The sequence below is a fragment of the Protopterus annectens genome, chromosome 2.part1 (genome assembly GCF_019279795.1).
Source record: "Protopterus annectens isolate FY-2018-M chromosome 2.part1, PAN1.0, whole genome shotgun sequence".
In the NCBI taxonomy this organism is placed as follows: domain Eukaryota; kingdom Metazoa; phylum Chordata; order Ceratodontiformes; family Protopteridae; genus Protopterus; species Protopterus annectens.
In genome coordinates this window covers 1367049103-1367068983 of record NC_056729.1, presented here as the reverse complement: position 1 = coordinate 1367068983, position 19881 = coordinate 1367049103, and the positions used below count along the sequence as shown (strand labels likewise).

The following is a 19881-nucleotide window of genomic DNA, read 5'->3' as shown; positions in this document are numbered from 1 at the left end:
GCTACAGATTCCATTTTCACACCCTTCCAAAAATGAGAGGCATGCCAAACCTGCCACACAAAGGGCAGAGGCACAAAGACAAATTTCAGATCTCATAGACATGAAAGCTATTCAAGAGGTACCTACGCACGAACAAGGTCAAGGTTTTTATTCCAGACTATTCCTGGTACCAAGGAAGGGAAAAGATTGGTGACCTATTTTGGACCTATCCATCCTAAACGCATTTCTACTCGTACCAAAATTAAGATACTCACTCTACAGCAGCTTCTTCCCATGCTGGGCAAGGAGTCTTGGCTGGTAACACTGGACCTCAAGGAGGCATACCTGCATGTCCCAATCAGACAAAATTGCAGAAGATACCTCAGATTTCTTGCAGGTTCAACCCATTATCAATTCTCTGCATTGCCCTTTGGCTTATCTACTGCGCCCAGAGTATTCACGAAATGCCTGGCATCAGTAATTGCCTACTGCAGACTTCAAGGGATACAAATATACCCCTATTTGGACGACTGCCTGATCCAAGCAGACAGCAAGCGCATTCTTCTGAAACATCTGGCTTATGTAATAATGTTGTTGAGTTCTCTGGGATACACAGTCAACAAAAAGAAATCAAGGCTAATACCCTCTTGGAAAATAATTTTCCTGGGTGCCAACTTGGACACACACACCCAGATGGCCTACCTCACGCCAGAGAAGCAGGGGCAACTAACTCAATACTTCAGAACACTAGCAAATTGCACCAGGCTGACTGCAAGGAAAATCCTGCAGGCTCTGGGATTCATGGCATCTTGCATCTTACTAATCCCATGTGCAAAGCTGCATTTGAGGAAACTTCAATGGTACCTGAAAAACCTATGGTCTCAACACAGCCACAGTTTGGAAACAATAATATCACTAATTCCATGTCTTCAAAAGGAATTTCTGTGGTGGGCTCAAGCATGCCAAACAAACACAGGTCTCCCATTCAGCAAGTCTCAAGCAAATCAAGTCATCACAACAGACACCTCGGATTACACCTGGAGGGCGCACATGACAGATCGGTGCATTCAGGGCAAATGGTCCCAAAAAGAAAAGCAACTTCACATCAATCAAAAGGAAATGCTAGCAGTAATAAATGCTATTATAGCTTTCAATGACCTTCTGCAACCAGGTCAACTATTGATAAGAACAGACAACACCACAGTAATGTGGTACATAAACAGGGTGGAACCCATTCATACCTCCTATGCAGACTGGCCATGTCACTTTGGAACATGGCCCTGGACTTACAAATCGAACTACAAGCACAGTACTTGCCAGGCAAGGAAAACACGCTGGCAGACAACCTAAGCAGAAATATGACAGATCCACACGAATGGAAGTTGCATCCTCAAGTTTTTACAGAGACAATTCAAGCATGGAGAATGCCAGACATAGATGTCTTTGCCTCCCACAAAAATAACCAATTGACAATATTCTGCTCAAGGATTTTTCATCCAAAGGCCTGGAGAGTGGACGCTCTCTTTCAGTTGGACATCAATGACAGTTTATGCCTTCCCACCTCTTCCTCTGCTACCCAAAGATCTACTAAAAACCAGAGCAGACAGACCAAAGATGATTCTCATTGCTCCAGACTGGCCAAGACAACACTGGTACCCACTCCTGAGGAGCCTGAAGCATTCCCCACCATGGACCCTGCCTCTAATGCCTCTTCTGACTCAGCACAGCTTCAAAACTCTTCAGTCAGCTAAAAACACTCAATCTAGCCGCATGGAAGATTCCTTAGCATCACAACAGACCCTACTTTCCAAGGAGGTGCAGGATGTCATTTTGGAGGCCAGAAGGCCATGTACTAGAAAAGCTTACTCCGCAAAATGGAAACGGTTTTGTCTGGAATGAGAGGGCCAGGATCCTGGAAAACTGAATTTACCTCAAATATTACAGTATCTAGCTGAGCTGCTAAGCAGTGGACTTTCATTCTCCTCCATCAAAATCCATGCCTCCGCCATTTCTGCAGAATACAGCACTGATCCACCCTTATTCTCTCACCCCCTCTTAAGACAGTTCCTCAGAGGGGCTAAGAATCTAAAACCCCCAAGGAAACAACCAATACCTGCTTGGGATCTCAAATTCATTATAGAAAAGCTGACCCTGCCTTCTTTTGAGCCAGCTGCCTCATCAGATTTGCAGTATTTGTCCTGGAAAACAGCTTTCCTTCTGGCTATTACCTCAGCTCGTAGGGTATCGGAACTACAAGCTGTCATGGCTGTGCAGCCTTTTATCATCTTCCATCAGGACAGAGTTTCCTTACGAACCAACCTGTCCTTTATGCCAAAAGTGGTATCCAGGGTAGCTTTGAATCAGGCTATACACTTACCTACCTTTTATCCTAATCCTCAAAACAAAGGGGAGAGATTACTACATTCCTTGGACATCCGCAGACAACTGCGTTATTATTTGGACAGAACAAAGCCTTTCAGAAAATCAGAACAGCTCTTTGTGTCCTATGCTATAGGAGCTCAAGGAAAGCCAATTTCCAAACAGACAATCTCAAAATGGATAGCCCACTGCATACGCTTTTGCTATTCTTTTCATGGCAAAACTGTACATACAGGCATCAGATCTCACTCCACAAGGGCCACGGCTACCTCTGCAGCTTTTCTCAGAGGAGTTCCTACCAAAGATATTTTGGAAGCAGCCACTTGGAGTTCTGTGCATACCTTCTCCAAGCACTACCAACTTCCATTGTACTCCAAATCTAGAGCGGGCTTTGCCACTGCAGTCTTGCAGGGCATTCTGGCTCCTCCTAGTTTCACCTAGTGCCTACCACCCCTTTCTTAGCTTTGGGATTCTACCCATCTGTTATGACTGCAGCTGTATGCAAGATGAACATAGTACAGTTTTGTACCTACCATAAATGTAGGCGGGTGCCTCCACAGACCCTGGAAATTACCGCCCCATTAGCTTGACAAGCCTTATCTGCAAAGCCATGGAGAGGATCATAATGGAACTCATAAATAAAGACATAGGAAACTTGCAGACTTTGGATCCAACCCAGTTTGGCTTTGTCAAAGGCAGATCCTGCCTCTTAAACTTGGTTGACTTTTTCGAGACAGTCACCAAGGCCATTGATGAGGGAAAGGCAGTCCATACAGCCTACGACCTGGCAAAGGCCTTGACACAATACCCACTCAGGTATCATCGAAAAACTCATCAGCTTGAATGTAAACCCATACATCACAAGATGGGTTGCAAACTGGCTAAGCGACAGAACCCACAGGGTCAGAGTTGCTGGAGCCATGTCAGACTCAAAGCCTGTCACAAGTGGTGTCCCACAGGGCTCAGTCCTGGGTCCACTCTTGTTCGGCATCTACTTTTCTGAAGTACAAGCAAACACAGGAGGGTTATGGCTGACAAAGTTTGCAGATGACTGCAAACTGGGTGCCATAGTCGAAAACACATCTGACACAGATATCCTCCAGAAGGGCCTCACAAACGGATAACTGGTGCCAGAGCCATGGCCTGAAGTTAAGCCAAAAATGCATAGTCATACCCTTGGAAAAACAAGGTTACCCTAGCTACCATATAGGTGACAATCCACTGAGCACAGAAAAAGTCATCAGGGATCTGGGGACCCAAGTTGACAGTAGTCTTTCGTTTGACACTCATGTTGTTAAAGTAGTTAGGAAAACCTTCTATATGCCCACCTGATCATGAAGGATTCACATCTAGATCAAGGAGGTCATCGTCCCCTGTACTCATCACTCATTAGACCTATGATTGAGTACAATGCCCGTTCGGAATGTATCTGACCAGACACCTGATGCAGCAAGGCCCCAAAGTTCCTCACCAAAAGGATAAAGGGTCTCAAAAATATGTCTTATGCTGCCCGACTGAAAGAACTCCAGCTTTATTCAGTCTCATACCGCTTGCTCAGAGGTGACCTGTGCCTGACATATAAGGCCATGTCAAACCCAGATTTGATGAATATGCTTCACCTCAAAAATCTAGATCCCTCAGAACCACAAGGGGAGACTTAAACCTTGACACGGTTATAAATAGAACATGCTGGAGGGACAGATTCATCACCCAGAGACTCCCTATGCTGTGGAACAAAATCCCGGTACATGTGAGGCAGAGCACCTGCTGGCCTTGTTCAGAGGAATCTTGACCAATGGATGGGAGATCAGATATACCCAGGGATTACTTCAGTGTCACTGCTTGACAGAGGCACAGAAAAATGATAGGCATAGTTTTTATTCAAACTAAAGGGGTGGCGAAAGCCACATAACTATGGGCTAGGCTTATAAATGCCCTTGGGCAGATAGCCTAGTATGAACCTATGAACCTATGAACCTATGTTAGAGTGCTAATACAGCTGCAGTCCAGGTTTCCCTCCCTCCTTCCCTTCTTGGGACAGGCCTATTGGCTAACACCTCCTCATGCAACCTGATTGGGGTATTCATTCTTGATGTATTTGCTTGCACTACTGTATTTTGATTATATGGCATTGCTTTATTACACAAATTTATGTATTTCCTTCCTTCTGGGGGCATCTGACATCTGGGGCAAGAAAAACTGAAGAAAATGGCGTCTGCTGGTTCTTTTATACCCCTGTCACTCTGACGTCAGGGAAGAAGGGACGACAACAGACGCCGGACCTAGACTTTGGAATTCGGCCGACCGAGGACCCGCCTGACGGCAGGAGAACCCATCTGTTATGACTGCAGCTGTATTAGCACTCTAACATCTACATTTATGGTAGGTACAAAACTGTACTTTCTAGCACTCCTTCAATCTCTAACCCCATCAGCGGAGTTGGCCCTGAGAGCCTTAGGGTCCATGGAAGCAGCAGTCAACCTTTCACCCTTAGCTCACTTGCACATGAGGGTCCTCCAGTGGACCTTGCAGGTCCAGTGGTCCATCCTTAAACACCCATTGGACTCTCCGATCCCCCTCCGCAGAGTTTGCAGAAATTCCTTCATATGGTGGCTCCAATCTCGGGAGCTTCAGGAAGGACTGTTCATAATGCCACAACCCCAAGCCACGGTAACCACAGACTCTTCTCGCCTTGGATGGGGTGGGCGGGCATTGTATGGGCAGAACTGTCCAAGGTACGTGGACTCAGACCGTTCTGCATATCAGTGTTCTGAAGATGAGAGCGGTGCAAGCTCTTCATGCCTTTCTCCCTCCAGAGACTATTGCAATTCAGACAGACATGTCAGTGGTCTGGTACATCAACAAATAGAGGGGGACCAGGTCTTACCCTCTTTGCCGAGAGGCCATGAGAGTTTGGGATTGGGTGATATCCACCAACCGTTTTCTGTTAGCAACTCATATTCCTGGTCGGTCCAACATCCTAGCAGACAAGCTAAGTCGCACTATCCTCTCTCCTTAAGAGTGGTCTCTGAACCCCTTAGTAGCAAAACAGATCTTCCGCAAGTGGGGTCAGCCTTGCTGCGATCTCTTCGCATCGCCTTCAAACACGAAGTGCAGCAAGTTTTTTGCTCTAATTCCCCCCTGGGGGAAAGCCCCAGAGATGCTGTAGTTCATGCTTGGCCATCTGGTCTTTATGCTTATCCTCCTCTTCCATTAATGACAAAATTTTTACAGAAAGCTCGTCTGTTGGGGAACAAGATTATCCTCATAGCCCCATTCTGGCCTTGTCTAACCTTGTTCCCGTACCTACGGTCTCATCTCATAGCTCCTCTTTGGATCTTAGATCCAATCCCAGATCTAATTTCTCATCCTTCGGGATTAGAAACTCCGAATCTGGATGACCTCAAGCTCTCAGCTTGGTTGATCAGTTCCATTAGTTGCCAGGATGCCTGGTATCTCGTCTGCAGTTAGATCCGTCCTGGTAGCAGCACATAAGCCTTCTACCAGGAAGGTTTACAACAGCAAATGGAAACAGTTTTCCATTTTGGCCTCTCATAAGAATTTGCATCCTTTCACTACTCCTATTCCAGCAGTGCTTGATTTCCTATCTCATATTATTCAGCAAGGGGCCATTTCATCTACTGTAAAGGTTCAAATGGCTGACATTTCCCATTTTCACATTTGAGACATTCTTAGTCCTTTAGCTTCCACTAAGATTTGTAAGACCTTCTTAAAAGGAACTTTTCTTTTGAGACCTCCTATTAGGAACGCTGTTCCCCCATGGGACCTAACTTTGGTCCTTCAGGCTTTAACTGGACAACCCTTTGAACCTGCAGCTTCTGTTGATTTAAAATTCTTATGTTAGAAAACTGCTTTCTTAATAGCTATTACTTCAGCTAGAAGGGTGTCGGAACTCCTGGCCCTTTGTACTAAACCCCCATATCTTGTTGTCCATAAGGACAGAGTCTCTCTCAGGACTAACCCTTCTTACCTAAAGTGGCTTCCGAGGCGAACATCAATCAGTCTATTAATCTGCCAGTTTTCTTCCCTAACTATCAGAATAAAGGGGACTATAAACTTCATTTGTTAGATGTTCATAGACAATTGCACTTTTACCTGCACAGAACAGCTGCCTTTCGCAAGTCAGAGTGGCTCTTTTGTTTCCTTTGCGAAGCCTTTCTTGGGTAAGCCGGTGTCTAAGGTGACTCTAGCTAGATGGATTTCTCATTGCATTTTGCTCACAAGATATCTGGTCTGCCAGAGCCCTTAGGGGTTCATGCCCATTCTACCCATTCTATGGCTGCTACTGCTGCGTTCTGGTCAAGAGTGCCCTTGGATGACATTTGTTCTGCGGCTACTTGGGCTTCCTCTCATACCTTTATCTCATTATAAATTCGATTTAATATCCAGAGGAAGGGCATCTTTTGGCTCTGCAGTGCTCCGGAATATCCTTCCTTGAGGACCTCCCAAGTTTTTTGGTAGCTGGGGACTGTCCCACAGGTTGCTGATCAAATGAAGTTGACTACTTCAGATAAAGAAGTTATGTACTCACCATAACGTTCCATCTGAGTAGGTAACTTTGTCAGCAACCGACCCCCCTCTTTCCCCCTAACCTGGTTCTTTGGTTTCTGAATCCTAGAATGATATCCGCTTTTGGTATTCATTAGGTTAGGATGTTTCAGGTGGTTGTTTTGTCTAGGTGACATTGTATAATTGGGTGAATGCGATCTGAGGACTGAAGGAGGTAGGGTATTATGTGTAAGGAGGAGGAGCTTGGAGCTCATATCTTTAGCTTGGAAAGCTGCCGGCTCAGATCTAGGTTGGATCCGATACCCACAGGTTGCTGACAAATGAAGTTACCTACTCAGATGGAACGTTATGGTGAGTACATAACTTCTTTTTTACAGCTATCTTTTCTAGAGTATCAATGGGTGAAACTTGTGCAACTGCTACTTGGCTGGGTCTCCACACTTGTCACATTTATAAGCTGGATATTCAGTCTAGATGCACTGTTTCCATTGGCTCCACTGTGTTGCGGAATATCTTTCCTTGGTTTCTTCTGAGTAATATTTTCTGGCTGGGGACTCTATCCCACAGGTTGAAGCTAGACTGAGTAGACAACATAGGATATGAAAGTTATGTAGTTATCTTAATGATAGGCCCATGTTTTGTCTTTCTGGCTCACACCCCACCCTCTCCTTTGGTTGGTATGATGAACTTCCCCTTCTGGATGACTGGACAGTGGAGGTTGTCTGCTCCTTATTTTTGGAGTCCTGTGTCCATTTAGGTTAAGAAAGCTTTTTTGTATGTTTAAAGTGGTTGTCATGGGGCAGACTCTATCTGAGGAGTGGGATGTTATGGGTAAGGGAGGTGGAGCCAGGTAAGTTTGACATCTGATGGAGTTGACTGGTGTCTGCTCTAAGTCCGATCTGAAACCCACAGGTTGAACCAGACAGAGATGTTCACTCATCTGTTATGGTAAGTCCATAGCTGTCATTTTTGTACTTTAGGGCTCCTGACAGTGCAGGAAATTCTGGGTACTACCCAGTGGGGTACTCCAAATTGGGAGCAACTGTTCCACAGTAGGGCCTTATTGAGATGATTGTAGCTGCTAGAAATCCTTCCACTTGGCAGATTTGAAATGCATAGAAAATTGTAGGTTTCTACCTGCAAAATTATTAGCTTTTTTTTCCTCTTACCAAATGCTGACAGTGAGACAGTTTGTAGATGCAGGCAGTTGGCCATGGGAAGCCTGTACATTACAGATGCATATTTGTCATTTGAATCTGAATACAAAGTTAGCATTTTTTTGTCATTGCTGACTGCCTTTTACTTGGAAATGAGCTGTCTATAGGTGCAGTTAATTTCATTTTCAGAGTTCTGAGCCCTATTTACTGAGAGAAATGCAACATTTAGAGGTACAGTGACAGTCCACTGAAAAATGTTTGAAACTGTGGTAAATTAACTAGTAGTAGTAGCCATTCCAGCAAACTGAATCACAGCAAGTAATACTTTAAACAATTTAGTCTGTTTTAAAGATGGCCAGTGCAATGTTTTCCTTGAGGCTAAAAGTTAATTTTTACTGAAAGCATGCAGAATGTTTTTCACATCTGGGAAGTTGGAAAACTGGTAGCAATTACTGTAAGTGAGAAAATGGGCTGTAATGTGCACTTCTGCATTGTTGACCTTAATTTTAGATTAGGTAATGCTTGTGGGTATAATTATTTGGGACAACTGGTTCTATCTGGGTGCACAAATTTCATTTCTCGAAAGTATACACAGTTTTGTGTGTTTCACGTTAAAAGGGGCGTGGATCCTGAGATTTTTTTTGTTTTTCAATGAAACAAGCCTTGAGCAATGTGACATAGATTCAAACAGATGAAAAAGCACCTGCATAAAGCATTAGCCTGACAGTGTGCATGTAAGTCAAGTGTTAGGAATACACTTTGATAAGAACGGTCATGTGTAATAGGCAGGGGTAATCACTTTGTCATAATGGCTAATCTGTCCATATTGTCATGGAATGTAAATGGCCTTGCAAATCTAGACAAAAAGTAAATAGCATTGAATTGAGTAGGGTGCAAATAATGCTGTAGGAAACATGTCTGAAGAGAAATGGGCTTGTGAGTTTGACAAAGGATTTTGGGATGGACATGTAGTAGAATATTAGGGCCAAAAGAAAAGGGGACTGATGCTGGTTGCTATAGGGGCTCCGGTACTGGACAGAAAAGGAAAACTGACACTGGTAGATGTGCGGTTGTAAGGAGCTATTGGCCAGGGAGGATTGCACTAGCATGCATCTGTTCCCTCATAAAACTGCTTTTATGGAGCTTATGTAAATTTGGGCAGAAATTGGCTTTCAGCATGGAGTATTTATGAATGGGAAGTGCAACTGAATTTCCAGTTGTGAGCATATGTCTGGGGACCTAGAAGGGAAAATGGAAGATGTGAATTCATTGGTAGAAGCTCAGAATTTACATATCCCCAAAATACAATAACTAGGCTAAGTAGAACTATATTTCATAAGATCATGTGTATTTAATAGAAACAGTTGACACTTCCAATATATGTTGAGTGTGTACATGGATAAAAACTAAGATGAAGATGTAGGGTAATGAGGTAGAAATGAAGGTACTGGCTCTTTCCTACTTACCTGTTAAAAAAAGGAGTTTAAGGAATGGATGACATAAGTTATTTGAATTATTAGGAATAATAGAATTTTCTTTAGAAGGGATTGTTACTGAGTGAGATAAAAAGAAAATAGTTTAAGGATTGGTAGAAGTAAAATAAGATGTGGGAAAGTAATAGCAAGGCTGGCAAAGGTTAAAGTATTGCAGGAAAAGGGGAATCCCACACTTCAAGAAGAGGAGTAAATGCAGAGTGCTAAAGCGAAAATAAGGGAATGTTTTTAGAGTAATATGCATGAGTTTAGAAAGTCTGCTGTTAAGTAATTGTTTTGTGATAACTCCAGACCACAAATACTTTTAGCACAACTTGGGCAACATAAAGTAGAAACAGGTATGGCTAAACATAGGGAGCTTATGACAACAGAGATCCTATAGAGTTAAGAGGTATTTAGGAAATTTTGAATACTTGTATTAAGCAGGGGAATGGGAAACCAAGAAAAGGCAAAAATGGAAGTATTAATGGAAGACTTAATTATGCCAAGGTTAGATTGAAGATTAAACTTAAGAATTAATAGTTGGATGATGTCAAAAACGGTGATGTATAATCAATGAACAGGGGTGTCTCCAGGAACATAAGGTTTCCTATGGCAGCTAGGTGGGAGGAAAGTGGTGATCTGGAAGTTTAACAGTATTTTAAAAGGAAGGGAAGCACCAATGTCTTGGAAGAAAGCTATGGTGACTACTGTACCCAAAGAAGGTAAAGACCCTTCAGACATAGCTTAATATAGACCCATTCCAGTTCCAAACCACGTTTATAATTGTGTATACCAGCTAAGAGAATGGCAAAGCTATTGCCAGAATTAATAGATGTGGATCTTTGTGGTTTTGTGGAGGAGGGACAAACATTTTGCAACATTCCTCTGGATAATAATTTTTTCTAGTAGAGAATGTAAGGAAATGCAGCTTTTCTGGCGAGTGATGCAAAGAAAGCATTCAAGATAGTCATCTGGTATTTTATGTAGGGCAGTGGAAGTATTTGCATTTGTTAGAACATAGGAACCAGTCAGAAGTGTCCTATTTTATTTGCTTTATATTTAGAGCTATTGGCAAACAAAATACAGGACTCTTAACTTCAAGGATACAACTGTTGTAATTAAGAGAAGTTAGTTTTACTTGCAAATGAGAATAGGATAAAGAAATATTAAACCTGAGGTGCTGTGGATAGTAAGATACAAGCACTGCAGTTGTTTAGTCCCTTTAGTTTAATATACAAGTGAGGCATATTTCTGTAAATTAGAGAAGTTGAGGGCAAGAGTTAAGTGGGATAAGTTAATCTTCTCCAATGAGCAATGTGGCTTAGGATTATCTGATTTGAATGGATATTTTAGAGCTCTGCAGTTCATATTACATAACCAGAAGGTTATAAATGAAAGTGGAATGGAAAGAGATGACACTGATGAAATGGGGGGGGGGGTGAGAAATAAGGAGAGAAAGTAGGATTTTGAAGGTAGCTCCTTTGAGAGAATAGAAAGATTCATACAGAATATTTTGTTCCTACAGTAGCAGGAAGTATTCTAAAAGCTAAGCCAGGAGTGGAGAAAGGAGACTTTGCCATTTGAGCTGCTTGAAATTTAAAGGATAAATTGGCAAGGGAACTAAATTATTGGGAACAGATAACTAGCAAGGGAAAGAGTGGGATGAGGCTAATCCAAAAATTGGACTAAAGTTAGTGTGTTCTCTATCTGGGATGGATGAGTATGGGCAAAGAGAAAAGGGTATGCTAAGTGAACAACTGTGGGTGGAGTTCACTTGTGTTTAGAACAGAAGCTGCTGTTAAAGGGATAGTTAATAGGTGTGGAACTATATTGCATGTTAATTTTAAGAAGACGAAGAGGTTAGAAAATGTTTGGAAGAGAGGCTGGAAATGTTTATAAAGGAACAATGGGAGCACATCTAGAGGAGTTTAGAAGGTTTAAGATTTTTTCTTAATTGTTTTCCTAGGTATTTCTATAACCCAAGTAGACTTCAGAGAAAATTTCCTTTGGTAGATAGCAATGATGGAGGGTGTGATAGGAAAGAGGCCACTCGGAATTTCTTTTGGGTGTGTAATGAGTTGGCAGATTTTATAAACTCCTACAAAGTACTGTTAGAAATGTTGGGAGAGCCAATTGGCTGTAACTAAAAAGAAAAATGTTCCTTTCAAGGTGGAACACAGGATCTTAACTGCCTAGACCATACTAAAACCTTACCAAGTCTAATGCTGCAAAAAAAAAGCGATTACTAGAAAATGGAAATCAAAATTTAAATCAGCTGGAATTGAAGTACTGAGAGAAAAGAACTGGAGGTGGGAATTTTAGAAAAGGGAAGGAACAGATTATGGAGAAATAAGTAGAATGTGTGGGAACAATACATTTAGAATTGTTCAGGAGGAGTGGGATTTAAAGGAAGGCAGGAATTGAGCAATTTGTGATGTTGGAGTTGATGGCGATTGTTAAATCTTATGTAATGCATGCTACATGTAGATGAAATGTTAGTATGTTTTTTTTTCTATTATCATATGCATACCTATTTTTTAGGTGATCATTTAATAAAGGTGTTTAAAAATGTGGTCCAAGATCTGCCATTTACAGATCCGGCTGCTACCTTTGCAGCCTTCAAGAATATCTTCATTGCCATCTTTGTCACTTCTTGGTTGTTGGTACATATCTTTTATAGTTGTCATTGTCCCAGCTGTCACTTCTGGAGTTTGGTTTCCTTTTGTGTACATCTGTACTTTGGGGCACTGCCCCTCTGAACCTTGGTCCATGAGCTGTTCTTTGGCTTGTATGTTGAATTTTTCTCCTTGGTCTTCAACACACTTGTTGATCCATCAGGAAGGGTCTCCAGTGTTAAATGCATGATATAGATTCTGGTGTCAGTTGATATAGTGGGGTCCTCTGAGGTAACAGGGTTCTTGTATGCCTGTCCTGTATTTGAAAGGCCTCTCTGTGCAACCATGGCTTTTGGCTTCCCCTTTACTGCTGGAGATGTATTTGCTTGTGTTTGACTTTTTGAAGTGTAAGTATTAAATCTTCATTGTTAATGTGCAGAAAGCTTTATCCACTGGTGGATTTGAGGTAGATTAAGTACATTATCTCTTGCTTCATTCTGTTTATATATACTGGCAATACTCATTTAACCCCAAGCACAGGAGCATCTGAAAAAAATGTGCCAAATTTTACTTGGTAGAGTATAAGCCCATTTGTTAATCCATTAAGAATCTTGGAAAAATAGCTAAGCATTAATAATGCATCTATTTATAATGAGGACCTGATTGATCCAAGCAGATAATGTGATGTAGTATGAAGTGTTTCTTTTGATCATCACGATTAAACAAGACATAGCTTTTTTTACGTTATGTAAGCATAAACTCTTAAAACAGAGACGACTGTACTAGCTAATGAGTCTTTCAGGAGAAGAGAAGGCAGTCATTCTGTTTTTACCACTTCTCCTTGGATACATAACCTTTCACTAGCTTCTAGTTTTTTTAGGCTGCTCCCGAAATTAATTACCTACTTTGTCCCACTGAGCTGATACATCAGCAACCTTTCTGTCAATGTTTACTTGGCCTTAAGCTTGATGAAAGAAACAATTTGAAGGTTTTTGCATCCTGATTTTTTTTTTTTAACTTAAAAGGGGAGGTCAGTAACTTTGTAAAATTATTGACTCCATGTGGAATGTACTACCATACTGACCACAAAAGTATCACTTTGCTAGTACCTACATGGCTAATGCATGCAAGTGTTAAACATTAACCAGGCCAGTTTACTGGGATGTTGAGTAATAAATAATCAGTAGAGGAGCACTAAAGGTATCTAAAGTAATCTAAATATCATGTCATCACCCTTGCTGCCAGCCATCTCATTGCATTTTGTAGTTATTATTTTAAAAATGTTGCGGCATAGTAAATTGCATTTTCTCCTCCACCTCTTCCTTTCTCCAAAAGAAAAAGACACTGGATCAACTGTGGCAGATCGAGAAGCAAGTCTAGAACTCATAAAGCTGGATATCTCACGAACATTTCCAAACCTCTGTATCTTTCAGCAGGTAAGCAACACTAGGGGGTTGTAAACATTTGTCTTAAGGGTTACTTAGAGCAAAAGGTGCCCTTCCATATCACTGTTGCAGCATTCGTTATGTGCTGGATCTCATGCAAAGGATAGCACAATGTCTTGCCAGTATACCAAAGCCTTTAGTATTTTCAGGCATATGTCACACGTATACTCCCCACTCAAGCTATAGATCATAAAGGTGATGTACAGACGCATACTTTAGAACTTCTGTGTCCCAGTTCGAATACCCTTTTGTGCTGGTTACCAAGCTAATTTCAGATAAGTGACCTGTTGGGATTCTTTGTTTTCTCTTATTTTAGTAGTGTTGGTTTACATGTCATCCAGAAAGGAAAAATGTCAGTGTCGGAGGCAAATTCCCCATAAAGGTGGTCATGAATAAGTGTCCCTTCTGTTTGGGTGCTTCTGACAACCATACGTAGTGTTTTGTCTGCCGAGGGTTTGTCCCAAAGATCCTACATACTCACCTCTCCTCCATGTCTATTTACCTGTAAAACTAAAGTTATTGGCGCAAGGTGCTGTGGTAAAGTCTTCCCATCCTGAGTCATCCACAGGCCAGGAAAAAGGCCAAAAAACTCAAATCTGATGCAGTTTGCTGTCCAGCTTCCCCTGACATCTCTCAAGGGTGGTGAAAGCCTGGAGGATCTTCCTATTGCATCAGATTCCTCTGCTGGGACCCATTCAGAGGCTGGCATGGATCCGGCTTCTCACACATCCTCCGAGGCTTTTCATACATCTGCTGCAGATGTTGAGGGGGAAGCTCTGGTGATTATATGGGAAGAAGAGAAGGATTCCTTAGATTTTAGTGAGGAGGAGACCCCTACTATGCTTAGTGCATCAGCAAGGGTCCGATCCACCTAGGATTCTTCATGCGAGTGTCCCACAGAAAAAGAAACGGAAAACCAAGCATACTTCCCCTACAGTTAGAGATCCCAATGTGAATGGCAGGATTTTTCTATGGTTGAATGCTTTAATGGCTTTAAAACTGCCTCAAGAGGGTGTCTGTTCGTGCTCCCCACCCCCTGGGTGTTCTCTTCAGAGACTCTGGGATCATTACTCTGGATGAGTCCTTAGCATACTATCCTCAGATCCCTTCCCCTTTGGACTGTGCGTCTGAGGAAGAGAATTCTGTTGGTCCAGACTCTCCTCTTTAGAAGAACTCTCTTTTGGGGACACTGTTTCCTGCATGATGGAATTCTTTAAGTGGGATTATCAAGTTTGATATCCAGCAGAGGAATTATGAACTCCTTCAGATGAAGTCTCCCAAGCCTTTTGTTCCTCCAGTTCTGTCTGACCTCCTGGATACTGAAAACAATGATGGGAAAGGGAACACCACCACAGATGTCAGTCCGAAGAACCACGTTTATTCCAAACTGATTAGGCACTTCGTCTGCTTATAGCCAAGAGTTCATCAGAGTCCCAACTACATACACATTCCCACAAGCTTAAAAAACCCTCTCAGTCACAAGACATACATCAACCAATAAAAAATATATAAGCTTCAGTTACGTATCCTCACTATTAAACTTCAATTAGCTAAGTTATGGAGAGCATTATATATAATTTTAAATCAATAAATGTAGGAATCATAGATGGATAAGTATAAAATACTAAATATAAAAAAATATATACCTGTTCCACATTGAATATAATCAAATAATGTAAGACCCAAGTCTTAACACACTAACTATAGAACAATTCTCATTCAGACCTGGTGACAATCGAATTGAGTTTTATTTGGCACCTTAACTCTCACAATTCACTAAGGTCTTCCAGAGAGTGAGAGTTAAGGTGGCAAATAAAACAACTCCCTTGTGTCACCAGGTCTGAATGAGAATTGTTCTATAGCTAGTGTTTTAAGACTTGGGTCTTAAATTATTTTATTATATTCGATATGGAACGGGTATAGTATTTTTTAAATTTAATATCTTATACTTATCCATGTTTCATTTTTTAAAATCCTCTTGGTGTAGCTGCTTGTCTCTTTGGATGGAGTGCTCATACCCAAGCTTCTCCTTTTAATTCTTCTTTCCCTGGATCCCCACCAAGCCAAGTTCGATCTACTGGCCTGCAGTGCTCTTTAACAGAACCAGGCAACCTTGGAATGAGTTATTTTCAAAATATACAAAAAGTATGTTTTATCCTCCAGACAAAATTAATTGCTAGCCCTTGTTTAATTTCTATTTTTAAGTAAAGCATTCCATCACAGACGTTAGTTTGCCCCTCCCCATACTGTACTTTCTAACAGCAGTCTCCTTTTGCAAGCTGTTTCGACTATTTGAAAGCCCTGCTGTTTTTCTAGTATTACTAAACCCTTTCTCCTATAACTTGTGGTCTTTCTAAATCCCACATACTCCTGGTTACAAGTGTTTATTTAAAAAAAAAGGTATGCAAAACAAGTAAGTCCAAAGTACCTACTGATTTTCTTATTGTTTCAGAATTAGCTGCCCCCCCCCATTCTTTACTTCTAACTGCAAGCTGTCTTTAGATGCTGTACTATTTGTATGCTCTGCTGTTTCTCTACTTCTACTAAACCTTTTCTCTTATAAATTCTTGTCTTCCTAATTTCCGCATAACTCCTTGGTAAAATTGGCTTATTTTATTTCAATAAGGCAGGTATGCCAAACAAGCAAGTCAGAGTAACTACTACCTTTTCTTATTGTTTCTGTAGACTTGCATATCTGTGAAATCAGGGCCAGCCCTTTTCATCATAATATTGCTATACACCACTTTTCTGGTCTGTTCTGATCCTCCCCCTCCCCACAAGAACAATTGTAGCCTAATCAGGGCTAGCCCTTTTCATTATAACTTATAAACCTACTGATAGTCTTCCTTCATCTGTTGCCCGCTACGCTCCTCTCCCTTCCCCCAATTCCCTCCCACCCGCAGTGGTCCTACCTTTATTACAAACAGTAACCCCTCCCACCCTTCAACCTATAAAATCACCACACCTATACTTCCTCCAACTTCACTACTATCCCTCCTACTCAGCTAATATGTGCAAGCACACCATACCTATAGTCACTGCATGCACACTCCTTGCATACATCACATCTTACCAAACCTCCACCATTCCTGCACTCAACCTCTACCACTGTGCCACCACACACACCACCACTCGTATCCCACCTCTACTCTGCTACTCTCTCAATAGGTCAACAAACTTCCCAGTACACCCTCTATATAGACTACAGACCACAGTACCTAAACTAAAAACAACCCCTCAACCTAACATAACCCTACCACCATACCTATTGCCCACAGAACACCCTAAAAAAAACTTCCCTTATAAGCAAGCCTATACAGAAATTGATCAAACTAAATCTCATCCATATCCAACCTAGGACTCTGTGGAGACATCCATCCTAATCCTGGTCCCTCTATCTCCAACCCCTCCCCTCATAATCAGACTACAAACCACATCTCCCAAATCACAGCCAATAGAAAGCCAACTGACCTCTTTCTGATAAGCCTAAATATTAGAAGTATATGCAACAAGGTGCACAAATTCCATGCCACCATAGACTTCTACTCCTCTGATGTAGTGATCCTTACAGAAACATGGTTAAAACCACACATTACTAATGAGCAAATCCTCCCTGCTGGTTACAATATACTAAGAGTAGACCGACTAAACAAAAAAGGAGGTGGTATAGCTATAATATTTAAGCAGCATCTAGACATCCAGATCTTAGCAGCTTCTCAAATAGGTAAGGAAGAAATAATGTATGCCAACCTTAAACTAAACTAAAATAAAACCTTAAACATAATAGGTTGCTACTTCCCACCTGGCCACAACATCCCTCCACTTGAAAACCTCCTCCGCTGGATTACCCACCACCTACCCCAAGAAACTTTAATTCTAGGAGACGTCAACACTGACTGGCAGTCCTGCTGTAGCAACCACCCAACCCATCATGTAAATCTTCATGGCTTCACCCAACTAGTCCAGTCACCTACTAGGATAAATAACTCCAACAAACACACTACCCTTGATTGGATACTAGTCAATAAGAGCCCCCAGTCATATATAGCAGGCTACTTCTCTGACAGCCTCAGTGATCACTCCCCAACCTTCTTACTAAGAAAACACCTTTATAAAGCAAAACCCATCATCTACAGTCAAATACACACAAAAAAACTAACTTCAACCCTCTCTCATTCAGCTCATCCCTAAAAGACTGTAACTGGCAACCTCTAAAATACCTCATACTAGATGACGCAGTTGACTACTTAAATAAAATATTCCTAAGCATCCTTAATTACCACGCCCCCATAAGATGTTCCCGAACTAGAGCCCAACAATCTCCATGGCTACAAAAAAACACGAAGTCTGAAATGAAAAACAGGGATAAAGCATGGGACAACTGGCGCAAAACCAAAACACCCTCTACTAGGCAAAAATTCCTAGAACTACGCAATAGAACCAAAAAGCTTATAAAACAGGACAAAATCCTATACTACCAGTCTGCCCTTACCTCCTCCCAACATAACCCCAAACAATTTTGGTCCTCAAACTACATCCTCCACCCAGGTAAAGTAAGTACACCCACTTCTAACTTAACTTACTCCTCCGAAAATATTTCTACTTCTTCCAACAATCACTTCACACAAACCGTACTATCACTAGCTAGACAACACAACCCCCCCCCCCCCATAAACTCAAGTCATCAACTAGAACTAAGAATCTCCCGACTAGCTTCTCTTTCTCTCCTGTTCCTACCTCCAAAATAAAACTAACTAAACTTAAAACCACCAGATTAGCAGCAGACAACCTCCCAGGTGAATGCATTCAACATGCAGCTGACTAGCCTACCCCGTATCACTCTTGATTAACAGATCTCTGTCAGTTATGTTCCTACACTATGGAAAGTCTCTCACATAATTCCCCTACACAAAGGAGGCCCCTCCACGGATCTAACCGATTACCGCCCCATAGCTATTCTCTCACCACTCTCCAAAATACTAGAGAGATGCATTCATTCTCAAGTCTCAGATCACCTCCTTGCTAACGACCTCCTCTCCAACACTCAACACGGTTTCCGACCTAACCATAGCACCACCACCGCCTTACTGTCTTTCTCTAACACTAGCCTACAAAATAAAAATGCAGGTTCTCTCCTCAGCTACCTTACTAGACCTCTCTAAAGCTTTTGACAAGGTCCCACACAAACAACTCCTCTCTCTTAATAATCAGTCATCAGCTGGTTTCAGAGTTGCCTATCTGACCGCCAACAAGCAGTTGTTTGGCAGGACAACCTATCCCCCCAGCTACCGGTCTCCATAGGAGTTCCCCAAGGGTCCATCCTGGGGACCTCTACTCTTCTCTATTTTCACCAATACTCTAGCCTCAGCCACAACACATGGCACACTCATACAATGTGCAGATGACTCCACCATCATCTGCACAGCCCACTCCCTACCAGAACTGCAAAAAGTCACACAGGAAGCATTTTCTTCTATTGAAACTGGGGTATCTGATGCCCAACTAATACTCAACCCAAACAAAATTACTAATCTTCCAACCCACCAAACTTACCCTAGACAGCTCTCACTTCAACATCACAGCAAAAGACAACACCACCATCCATCCTACAGAACACCAAATTACTATGAGTAGAAATAGACAATAAACTGAACTTTGACATTCACATTTCCATGACCATTAAGAAAAAGTGCACAAAAAACTAGGAGCATTATATAGACATCAGCGACTACTTACCAAAGCAGGTAAAATTTCACTAGCAAATTTTCATCTTATCTTTAACCCTACTCTGTGCCTCTCCAATATTTACTAACCTTAGACGATGCGATCTAAATAAGCTCGAAACCTGCTACAAAATCGCCAAATTCACCACAGGAGCTTCCTACCGTACTCACCACTGTCTCTTACTAGCAGAACTGGGCTGGCTAGAGCTCCCCCACCTCCTTCAGTGGTACCAACTCACTCTCGCCCACAAACTAATAAACCAACCACTAAATGTCCCATCCCTCCAGAATCTACTCCAACCCTACATAACCACGAGACCACTAAGATCCAGCCACAAAGACCTCCTACAGGTCACAAGAGCCATTAACTCTGCTGGAGAAGCATTATTCTCCTGCACTATAGCCAAACTCTGGAACTCCCTCCCATCCTCAATTACCTCTAACTTCTTGCACCCACTTTAAATTCTTACTAAAATCACACTTCAAAACTTGCCAGATATGCCCTTGCAACCCCCCTCTAATACCATTCACGCCCCCACCCACTACCTTTCTTGGCCCCCTATCAACAACCTACTCTT

At 42.0% G+C, this 19881-nt stretch overlaps 1 protein-coding gene across 2 annotated transcripts in view; it reads left to right on the top strand.

Moving 5' to 3' along the window:
• Positions 1 to 19881, top strand: part of TBC1D14 (TBC1 domain family member 14) — a 773921-nt gene that overhangs the window by 388269 nt on the left and 365771 nt on the right. For both annotated transcript variants that reach the window (XM_044062828.1, XM_044062829.1), the window contains one exon: positions 13471 to 13571. In XM_044062828.1, coding sequence (XP_043918763.1) covers positions 13471 to 13571 — 101 coding nt within the window. The remainder of the gene's footprint in view (positions 1 to 13470; positions 13572 to 19881) is intronic.